Source organism: Chionomys nivalis, chromosome X (genome assembly GCF_950005125.1).
Source record: "Chionomys nivalis chromosome X, mChiNiv1.1, whole genome shotgun sequence".
Taxonomy (NCBI): Eukaryota; Metazoa; Chordata; class Mammalia; order Rodentia; family Cricetidae; genus Chionomys; species Chionomys nivalis.
Window position 1 is genome coordinate 65,180,731 of NC_080112.1, and position 12,172 is coordinate 65,192,902.

The following is a 12,172-nucleotide window of genomic DNA, read 5'->3' on the forward strand; positions in this document are numbered from 1 at the left end:
TGGGGCTTCTATCTTGGAGCCATCTGTCTTCCAGGCTTCTTGATGTAAATAACTGGAATGAAGTCAATTTTCTTGACTCTGCCATTAATGTGCTGGGTAAATTTAGAAACAATTTTTGGGTTTAATCTTCCTGTCTCAGTTAGGGTTTTATTGCTGTGAAGAAACATCATGACCACGGTGACATTTTACAAAAGAAAACATTTAATTGGGGCCTGGCATAAGTTCAGAGGTTTGGTTTAGTCCATTATCATCATGGTAGGAAGCATGTTGGCATGCAGGCAGACATGGTGCTGTAGAGGTAGCTGAGAGTTCTACATTTCTATCCACAGGCAGCAGGAAGTGACAGTCACACAAAACCTGGATTGAATATTAGTGACCCCCACACTTCCTCCAACAAAGTCACACCTGCTCCAACAAGGCTACACTTCCTAATAGTGCTACTTTGCTACAGGACTGTGGGGTCCATTTTTATTCAGACTACCACACTCCACTCCCTGCCCCCCCCATAGGCATATAACTATATCATAATGCAAAATGCATTTGTTACAACTTCAAAAGTTCCTGTAGTCTGTAACAGTTTTATCCCTGAGAAAGTTCAATGTGCAAACTCTTCTGAGACTTATGGTAATCTCTTAACTTTAATTGCCTAGAAAATAAAAAGAAAAAAGCAGATCACATGCTTCTAACATATAATGGCACAGGATATACATTACCATTCCAAAATGGGGGAAAGGGAGCATAGTGAGGAAATTCTGGACCAAAGCAAGACTGAAATCTAGCTGGGCAAACTTTAAATTCTGCATCTCCATGTTCAATATCGAGTGTTCTTCAGATTTCCAACTCCTTTCAGCTTTGATGACTGCCACACACTTGTCTCTCTTAGGCTCTTACCACTCCCTGTTAGCAGCTCTTCTTGGCAAGTATCCCACAACTCTGGCATCTTCAACATCTTGAAGTTCCCAAAGCAATTCAGGCTTCATCTTCACAACTTCACACAATGGCCTCTCTAGGCCTCCATGCAAGGATATCCTTGAATCACACCTGACCTCAGTGACTTTCCTTAGTCATGGAGGGAGATTCCATAGTCCCTTTCTTCTGTCCTTGACTCTAAAGCCACAACCATGTGTCCAACGCTGCCAAGTTCTGTTGCTCTCTGGGGCTGGAACATGAACCCCTTTTTTGATTACATCTTCACCAATTTTCGGTTTTGCCATAATATCACAGGAATAGCCTCTCAACCATATACTAATATTCTTCTCCTCTGATACCTCTTGAGCCAGGCCCCCACAGTTCAAATCACCCTCAGTACACTGCCCTCTGTGTTCCTATTAGGATGACCCCTTAAGCTCCACTTAAGGAGTTCAACTGCTTTTCTAATCCAAAGTCCCAATATCCACATCACTTGAAACACTCCGAGGCAAACTTTCTTCTTCTCTTCATTTATAAAAGATGTGTGCAAGCCTAAAGTCTTATAGATAGCAATGCATAGTTGGCTTAAACTTGGGTCTCCTGATTTGAGTCTTTATGATGTTGCCGCACCATGGATCTTTTGCCAGGCTCTTGAGTCAGGAAAAGTGCCTTATTTGGAGATAGAGGTTAAGAAACTAGAAGAGGATTGGAGGAGACAAAACAAGGAAAAGTCCATTCTGACTAGGAACCTTAGCAGTAGAAATGAAAAGATGTGTTTTTTTTCTTTTCTTCAGATGGCATGCAAGCTCTCTATAAGGTCGACTCTTGCTCCATGGACTCACCTGTGGAGCAACTCACAGGCAAAGTTCGTCAATACTTCATTGAGGCCCATGAGATTCAATGGGACTATGGCCCACGAGGGCGTGATGGTAGAACTGGGAAGAGTTTGAGAGAGCCAGGAAGGTAAGAGACAGAGGGATCCTGTATGCACTCCTACCCAAACACTTGTTATATGCCTTCTTGAAATCTCTCTTTACTTGGAAGGTCACAATTGCCTAGATAGAATTGCCATTTATCATTTAATTTCTTGTGGTTCTCTTGTTTGCAATACGTAGCAAGCCTTTTGCAAGGTTGCATCATATACTCAATTAATATTTCAAATAGAATTTGAGGTTTTTACTGCTGAGTATGTGGCCATGTTTAGCAGGGACCAGTGGGACCAGTTCCTCCTTAACTGATGTGATTTTTATTTATTTTTATCAATTATTTGACTCCTCGCTCCTCTCTTTGTTATCCTGTTCTGAAGAAGACAATTGAGCATGGATATTTAAAAACAAACACCCTGAGAAATATCTGAACAAAAAGAGACTGCTTGTGGAGAATCCGCGTCCATCCTTTTGTAGAAATTTCTCTAGTTTCCTTTCCTTTGAGCCACATTTACAACTGTTAGAGCAGACGGTTATGTCTCAACTCAGTTGCCAGACCTTAAGTTTCCAATTTATCAGGTCATTCAGCAAGGCAGGTTCTTTCCCAGAGGTGGGACTTGGTAGATGACTAGGGCAAGACATGGGAAGATACTTGGATACCATTCTTTCGGTAAGAAATGGATTGAATATAGAGAAACCTTAAAAGCTGACACTGGCCTTCTGGAGCACCATTTAAAAGCTCCATCTAGGTTTACCTGCTTCATGGTTTTTCATGTTAGAATGAAGGATTTTTGTTTTATTTTAATAATGATGGTTCTAATTCTGTTTCTCTGGCTGGCCTTTAACTCTTGGGCTGAAGTGATCATCCCATCTCAGGTTCTGTACTAGCTAGGACTACATGCATCTGGGGACTGAAAACATGCACTTGTGTATCCATCTACAGATATTCTTGATAAATGAGAATAAAAGATAGGATATTATAATCGGAGACTACTTTTTCATTTCCTGGCCATCCAGACCCAAATAATCACACAAAGCTATATTAATTACAACACTGTTTGGTCAATGGCTCAGTTGCATGCCTAGTTAAGTCTTCCATCTTAAATTAACCCATTTCTATTAATCTGTGTATCGCCACAAGGCTGTAGCTTACTGGCATCCTTCTTCTTCGGGCAGCTACATGACTTCTGCTTGACTCTGCCTCCTTTCTTTCTGTATCCAGTTTAGTTTTTTCACCTACCTATATTCTGCCTTGCCATAGGCCAACCCAGCTTCTTTATTAACCAATTGTCATATAACATATTCATAGCATACAGAGAGGAATCCCACATCAGAATACCTGAGGATAATTTAGAATAGAAATAAGGGGATATTGTAGAGATTAGACTGGGTTGACTGGAGTGTGAATTGCAGCAGCTGACTTGGGATTCTTTTACTCGACTTGCATAGAAATCACAGACAGGCAAGAAAATTTCAAATGCTAGGCTCTAGCATCTTTTGGTGTTTTTTTCTCCAGTGTTTGACAGCAGCAAGTGATGGCAGCAAGCAGAGGGAAGCAACAGAACCATCACCCGCTTATATTGCAGTCTTTATGCTGGATTTAACAATGGGGTACTTAGTTGCACAAGAGTATATGGATTCTTGGATTTTAGCAATGGCTAAATTTATGTTTCTTAGTCTGGAATCTGAAGCCCTTGACCCTGAAGATTTAGGAGCTTGTTGGAGCTCTATTGGTAACCAGGGACTAAAGAGTTTTTCTTCTGGCTTTTTTCAGCCTGCTCTTGCAGTCTTTCTGCTTTCACTCCCCGTCTTCTTTCCGAACTGGCTACTTTCAAACCATTCATTAAGTTCTTCAGCTGTCATTATTCTCTGCAAAAACTTGGGCTGTCAATCTATATATGCTGGAATCATGATGCGCCTGGGGCACCTGCTGATGCTTGGGAGCCAGTGTTGTTCAGAAACTGGACATGGGGCATGGTTTGGATCATTTAGGGATAGGGGATCTCCTCACTGAAAGCACAATCCTTACTGATTGCTATGGGAATTGACAGATATTCTGCAGCTGTTATATTGGCACTGCTGTGTGGGTTCAGGCCTTTGAGTACTGTCGCTGTGCAGATGTGAGGCCTCCACATATGCCATTTCTTCAGCTATCAAATGGTATTTCCTAGTGCTCTGTACTGGGAATCCTGGGCTCCAAAACTAGGTACTGTTTGCAAGCAGTTCTATTTGGAACTCTGCCTAGAAATATGGCACCAGCTTCTGCACTGCCTTCAAGCCTGCCAGTTCTTCTTCAGCTATCAAGCAGCGATGAAAGCAGCAACAGTTTGTATTTGGAAGCCTCGGGCTAGGAAACACATGCTGGGATGGTCTACAGGGACTCAGTAACGGATCAGAAGCAATATCGGAAGTAAAGGTGGTCCTGGGCAATGCTGTGTCTGTACAGTGCTCATAGGCGGCACTGGATGGTATTGCATTCAAGCTATACCGTGTAGATTCTTCAGCTGTCAGTCATTAATCTGAGATCAAGTTACTGTTGAAGGCAAGAACTTGTTCAACTACCAAACAACCAGACAGTACATGGGTTAGCATGGGGCCTATGGTATCAATGTTTATCTCAAGGAACACAAACTTGTTTGTTCGGACTACGGCCACTGCCAGTACAAGAAAAAAAAATAGGTAAAAAGACCACTTGAGAGCAAGGTTTACTGGAGCCAATGCTGCAATATAGACGAGAAAGCACAGTATAGTGTCTTCTAGCTGACTTTCTGAGTAAGCCTAGGCTGCCTGATTCTCTAGTTTGAGAAGGGTTATTTGGATCAAATCATAGTAATTTGACTTGTCAATCTCAACCATTCATTTTTACAACAATCCCAGTCAATTAGGCTGTATTTTAGATCAGTCATAGTACTGCCCCGCCACATGGAAAGGGTTCCCCATTTGAGTAAGGTGGAAATGTTTTATCAAGACATCTGATTGCAAAAAGTCTGGTATGAACTATTTCAGACAGTTTTGGCTAGAACGGTACCTCCAGGAGCCAAGACAATCAAGCAGTTGTAATCTTTGTTTCTCAAGGCAGCCATAGTTGGTGCTGCTACAAGTAGAATCTGGCTGCCTGATACTCCCTTTTCCTGTGGCACCTCAGGCAGTAAGGCATTGAATAGTTGCTAATTAGAAAGTCAGATTAGCTCATTCCGAATGTTTTGGCTTGTTTATTGGAAAATAAATATCAGAAGGAATCACAGTATAAATTTATAGAACGTATTGGCAGTTTCTTTTACATTTTGCGTTTTAATTTTTCCTTACAGGTATATATATATACTGTATGTTAGGTACATGACTCCCACCTTGTTATTCCCCAACCTCCCTCTTCTCAGACTTCCCCCCTCCTGTTATTATCATTTATTTCTGTGAACAATTAAATCTGTTTATTCCTGATTCTACTTTTCTGACATATATGCGTGTGATTTTAAGTGACTATAAAATCTAGGAACCACAGATGATAGAAAATATACGATATGTGTTTTTGTTAAACTAGCTTAATTTGATTAATATGATTATCTCTGGTTACATAAATTTTTCTGCAATTAGTATTTATTCTTTATTATGGTTGTAAAAATTCCATACAAAGCATATTTCCTTATCAATTTCTGTGTTGTTGGGCACATAAGTAGGTTCCATAACTTAGCTTTTGTGTATAATGCTTCAGTATACACTGATGAGCAAGTGATATGCCCATCCTTTGTGTAAATACCCAGCCATGGTGAGCCTGGGTTATATGATAGATCTATTTCTATGTGATGATGTTTTCTCTTTCTTTCTTTCTTTCTTTCTTTCTTTCTTTCTTTCTTTCTTTCTTTCTCTTTCTTCTTTCTTTCTTTCTTTCTTTCTTTCTTTCTTTCTTTCTTTCTTTCTTTCTTTTTCTTTTTTTTTTTGTGAGAATCCTCCATACCGATTTCCATATTGACTTGACTGGTTTACATTCCAACCTACAGTGTTTAAAAGTTTCCTTGTGTCCACACCCAGGTCAACATTTATTGCTTTTTCTTGTCTTGATGACTGATATTCTACCAGAGGTAAGATGGAAACTCAGTGTAGTTTTGAATTATATTTCTGAGATGACTGGCGAGGACAAGTGTATCTTTTATATGTGTATATTGGCCATTTGTAATCGTCTTTTAAGGACTGTTTGTTCAGGTTTTGGGTAGATGGCTCAACTGGGAATAGGGTTTGCTCTGAAAACATGAGGACTTGAGTTTGAATCCCTGTCACCTTCATGAAAAGCTGGACATAGCTACCCATGCTTATAAAGCCCAACAATGGGGAGTAGAGACAGGTGGATCCCAAAAGCCATCCAGCCTAGTAAAGGGGCAAGCGAGATACTATCTCAAGGTAGTAAGGTGAGAGAACAAGAGAGGAAGACACTCTTCTCTGGAATTTCATGTACACACATGGGCAATGCGCTTATATACTTATATGCAAACCTCGTATGCACATATGACACAACACATACAAAAGAGTTTTTTTTTAAAAAGAGAACTTGTCTCTTCATCATATTACCTCACTTATTGATGGGGCTGCCTGACATTTCAGTGTTTTATGGGAGTTTGGAGTTTATTATAGATATTACTCTCTGTCAAACATCAGCTAGCAAAGACTCTCTCCCATCATGCAGAGTTTATCTTCACTTGGTTATCTGTTTCTATTGCTGCACCAAATTTTTCTGTTTAATTTCATGTGTTTTCATTTCTCAGTGTCAGCCTTATTTTCTGAATTACTCCGGTCCTCAGAAAGCCATTATCTGTGGCTACCCAGCTTTATTATTTTCCTTTCTTTACCCTCTAGCAGTTCAGCAATTCAGGTCTTCCATTAAGATCTTTGATCCGTTTGGAGTTGATTTTTGTGCAGGGTGAGAAATAGAAATCTAATTTCAAACCTCTACATGTGGACCTCCAATTTTGCTAGCACTATTTGCTGAAAAGTCTGTCTTTTCTACAGCATGTAGTTGTGACAACTTTGTTAAATTTCAGGGTGCTGTAACTGAGTGGGTGAGCTTCTATGTGCGTCTTTGACTCTGCTCCATTTATCTATATGCCAGTGTTTGTTGCAGTTTATTTTATGACTGGATGGTTATTTTTAATTTGTTTTTACCTTTTGAAGTTATAATATAATCACCTCACTTCCCTTCCTTTTCCTCCCTGTAAATCCTCCCTCATACCTGTCTCTGTGCTTTCAAATTCATGTTTTGAAATTATTGTTATTACTATAGGCTTGTATTGTAACTTGCAATCAGTTATGGTGAATACCTCTAGTATTATTGTGTGAGTGTGTATGTGTTCAGCATTGCTTTGATGGATCTGGGATCATTCATACTTTCAAATGAATTTTAAGGTTTTTTTTCCTGTTTCTGTGCAGGTGACAAAATTTTGATGACTATTCCATTGAATCTTTAAGTTGTCCTTGGTAGCATAACCATTTTCCTAGTACACATTCCTCCTGTTCATGAACATGTGATTTCTTTCCATCTTCCAAAGTCCTGTTCAATTTCTTTGATGAGTGTTTAAAAGTTCCATTGTAGAAGTTGTTTTTCTTTCTTGGTTACATTTATTTCAAAGTAATTTTGGAGACAATTTTGGATAGGATTGCTTTCTTGATTTCTTTTTTGGCATATTTGCTGTTGGTGTATAGGTAAACTAGTGATTTTTATGTGTTAATTTGCATATATTGAAGCATCACTGCATCCTTGGAATAAAGTCAAGTTGATCATGGTAATGACATATTTGATATATTCATGAATTTCATTTGTATGTATTAAGAAATATGGCATCTATGCTTATCAATGAGATTGCTCTATACTATATATTTTTTTTGTGTGTGTTCATGCCTTCGTCTGGTTTGGCTATTAGAGAAATAATAATTTTGTCCACAGAGTTTTATAGCGTTCCTTTCTTTAAATAGCAGTTGGTTTTTATTTAAAACAAACAAACAAACAACCAGATTTCCAGGTTATTTCACATCTGCCTAGTGCCTAGTGAGAGTGCTCTATATGGAGAATGGCCCGTGGTAGTTGTGCATTTGGTTTTGAATGAATGGCTCTTGTTCAGCACACAACAACCAAGAATAAAAGAGTAACAAACCATAAGCAGAAGAAAGATGGTGGAGCATCAGATCAGACATATATACCATCCAACAGAAACTGACTGGGTAAACCCTGGCAACCAAAACAGTCAGATGGAGCCTCTGACCAGTAAAGAGGGTCCCAGGTAAAATGTCTTCTCTTTAGCGAGACCTTGAATTAGTTGCTCCCAGCTTTTATATCATGTTATATTTTAATATCATAGGATAAGCAGTAGCTGAATCTTTTGCTTTAGGAAGGTACTTGGGAATAATTTGTCTCCTAGCTACGTTCAAGGACATGACGTTTTGACTCGAACAATTTGCTCTCCTTCTGTTCTCAAGGGCATGGTATTTTCAATCCTGTCATGTTTTGCTGTTCTCATTGAACTTTCTCACAAGCTGGGAGACCAACTTGTCCCTGGATAAGTGGTCTTGGAAGATACTTTTAAGAAAAACCTGCTTAGGTCAGAAAGGGGAGGGGCAAACCCCACCTCCGGAGCCAAGTTTTTCAATGAGCTTAAAGAACATGTGGCAATTTCCTAATAATATGTATCCCATAAAGAGACAATCCCTTCATTTGTCTAGAGAAGTTTGGAGTATATGTGGGGTAAAGATGGCTTTATGAGGGCAGGATCCATGGGGGCATAGTGAAGTTCTTGAGGGTCTCTGGTGCTGAGAAGGCTAGATTCTGCTGCTCCTTCCCCCTGTCTGCCTGCCTAGGACTTGGAGATTATGTTAGTGAGGTTTTTTTTTAATTTTATTTTAAAGCGTTTAGGATCTAAGGACATTTTGACTATATTTTTGGCAAACCAAGGTTAGGCGTCCAGAGGCACAAGTTCCGGTGATAATAGGTGATAATAGGGTGACATTTTCAGAGACTTCATTCATGACAAGATAAGGACCATAGGGGTTCTTTGCTAGATGTTCAGGGAGAAGCAGATAACAAGCTTTTGGACCTCCTAGGAAGAAAAGATCCAATGAGCTAGTGGATGATCTCTTTAAAAATGTCAAGAAACACAGACATGGAACTGTGGAGCAAGTGGTCATGCTCCCTAAAGAAACCAGTAAATGGCCATTATTGCTGTGAGTGGCTATTCCCCTGGGGCAGCACCGGAGAGTCCACCTGTGTGGAGGAGAAAGGAACCAGCATTCCAGCCTAGATCATCTACTGCGGCTCTGAAACAAAATCCACTTATCATGTAAAAATGGTGACCTCAGAAGTTATCAAAGGAATAAAAGTTATCAGGAACCATCCAGTGCCCACTTTCTGGAGACTATCTGGAGAGGAGGTGCCAAGTAAAATTGGATGTAGAAGACTATTGGTACAGGACTTTGGGAAGCCCAAGATAATCCTCAGAAACTCCACTGAATCCTCAGAAACTGGGGAGCAGAATATCATCTCATATGCCTCAGTGCTGAATATCAGCCTTCCAGTGACGCAAACAGAAAAAACAGGGCATAGTGAACTCTTCTAAACTAGTCAGGGAGTCAGAGTTGACCACGAATATCCAAGTTTGGCTAGCTGATTGTGGGAGGTGGTGGCGGAAGTTTAACAACATATGAACAGTAATACCCAAGTCTTCTTTGTAGATTCTTGGTCAGCCATGCTGCCTTCAGCTTTGTTCTCATGACTACCCTCTCTGAAAAAAAGTGACTCTGAAGAAAGTCAACCTGTGTGATACAGTCATCATGCAGCAATGCAGCAGTTAGCACCACCTCTTTGCCTCACTCTCACCTTTCGGCTAGGTTCCCAACAGGCCAGCAGCTATGCCCTGTGAAGATCATAATTTCTGCAGCCCGTGTAAAGCTGGCAGTAAAATGTCATATGCTCTCAGCAGCCCTGGGCTCTTAGACTTTGGACATTGACTTTCTCTTTTGTTGCATTTCTTAGGTTTTCTTGATAATCAGTGGACTCCAAGGGGGAAAAAGTGAACATAAAAAAGATGAAGGAAAGTAACTCTGGAGAACTGAACCAGTCTCAGGATATAGAACTTAGAAGCAGTCACAGTTCACCTTTCTTATAAATAACAAGTCCAATTATTATATATTATAGTAATTTCTCTGAAAATAAGGTCTTTGTCTTTGGAAACGTTCAAGCAGAAGCTGTACACCACTTAATAGTGCTGTCACCAGAGAAGGTGTCTTTACTGCTCTGAATTTATCTAGGTGGTTCAAGAGGATCTAGAAGTTTGTGTGCTTAAAGATGAGGTGGGAGTCTATTTGATACTCACTGAGTTCATAATATAACATTTCTCCTCTTACATGTCAGTGGCCCAGATAAGTACTTCCAGAAGAGCTCTAGTCGAATCGGAGGTACTTACTGGAAAGTTCGATATGAAGCCTTCCAAGATGAGACATTCCAGGAAAGGGTACATCAAGAGGAAGAAACACATCTTGGAATATTGGGTGAGGAATCTTTAACTCTAAGACTTCATGAACTGAGGCAAGAAGAAGTAAGGAGAACTTATAGCATGAGCCTGGTGGTGACACAAGTGAAGACTGTGTAAAAATATCTCCCAAGTTGAGTCCCAAGAAATAAATGTTTGTAAAATGTGTCCCATATTTGAGTATATTTAAAAAACAATATGTTTTAATCATAGTCAAATAGAATTTTTTTCTGTGAGACTTCTGCAACATTACATTATTTTTGTTTATGACAGATGTTCAAGATGGAAATGAAAATTATATATCATTTCTCAAACTTTCAGCAATAAAATATTTTGGTAACATCCTCTATTACTACTGTGGTACAGATTATACTCTGTGAATTGCCTCTGTAGAGGTATTCTTGAGGAACTATACAAAGGTAGTAGGACTATCCAGAATCCTGAGAGTCTAGAGCCAGAATAATACTATCACTACATAGAGACATAATCATTATTATTATCAATAAAGAACTAGACTTGCTGTATGATCTTTGAGACTATATCTAGACGGTCCAAAGCACAGAATTAATACAATATATGAAGGTCAGATGTGATTTAATGACTTCATGGAACCAAGAAATGAAAGAGATTGGGTGGGAAAAAATTTGGAAATAATATAATATTCCAGGGACATTTGTGTGCAGTTGATTCTGGATTGAAAAGGAAAAATGGGCACTACATTGGTTGGACTGGGAACTGTAAGGAGAAAATGTCATCCCTAGAGAAGAGAGGTACTGGTGTGTGTGAAGGAGTTTTGTTGGCCAGTTTTCTGTATATATACCCAGCTGTTCAGTTATGAAAACTGTGTGGAAATTGAGCTAGAAAACCAAGCTAGACGGTTTAACCTCGAAATAGAGTAAGTTTAAACAGTCAGGCTATTGTTTGATATTCTTGAAAGTGACCCCAGGCAGGTTGGAAGTGATAATGAGCAGCAAAGCACACAGAAGTCCAGAAGTTTGGCCTAGACTACCTACTTCCAGGTCTGTATTCTCTTTGCTTAGAATTTGGTTAAGATATTGGTGAGCTCAGACCTTAGATGGAACCTCCTAGGAAATATGAAAGAACAGAGAATAAATTCAGGACTAATTAAATTGGATCTGACTGTAGTGTAGAACAAAGCCATGACCTTAAGTTCTGGCTCTGTAATTGCTATTTGAATTTTTATAGGTTAACGCTTCTTCCCTGCAATGATTCCATCTGTAAAATGGAGGTAATAATCCCTCCTATTATACCTTAGAGTAATATGTGAGAATCACCAGAGATAATAGATTTAATAGTGCTTTTATTATTATAAATACCATGATGCTTAAAATAGATTATTTTAAAGGGAAACATTCTCTATCTTGTGTTTATTCCATTACATTGTTTTTTTTTCTCCCTACCCTTTTGTTTCCACCCTTCATCTTTGTTTTCATTTTAATGGTCTCTATTTTCTTATTTTTCCAGGACCAGTGATAAGGGCTGAAGTAGGTGATACCATCCAGGTAGTCTTCTACAACCGTGCGTCCAAGCCATTCAGCATGCAGCCCCACGGTGTCTTTTATGAGAAAGACTATGAGGGGACCGTGTACAATGATGGTGAGCTAGAAGAATTTCTGACAGTGTAGACTGCATGTGGCTCTAGATATAAAAATAAACAAAGAATTGGGAGAAAGAGCAAAGTCTGTGGTCATATGAACACGTGAATGATGGAACAGTGAAGCAGAGACCACCCCATTAATAATAAAAAACTTTTTAAAAGATATTTTTAGAAATGATTCCTGACAATACAGTCTTGTATTTTCAGGCACACGT

The 12,172-nt window shown here is 39.3% G+C and overlaps 1 protein-coding gene across 3 annotated transcripts in view; it reads left to right on the top strand.

Annotated features, from left to right (window-relative positions):
• Positions 1–12,172, top strand: part of Heph (hephaestin) — an 82,828-nt gene that overhangs the window by 14,663 nt on the left and 55,993 nt on the right. For all 3 annotated transcript variants that reach the window (XM_057759483.1, XM_057759484.1, XM_057759485.1), the window contains exons 8-10: positions 1,704–1,872; positions 10,222–10,358; positions 11,825–11,956. In XM_057759483.1, coding sequence (XP_057615466.1) covers positions 1,704–1,872; positions 10,222–10,358; positions 11,825–11,956 — 438 coding nt within the window. The remainder of the gene's footprint in view (positions 1–1,703; positions 1,873–10,221; positions 10,359–11,824; positions 11,957–12,172) is intronic.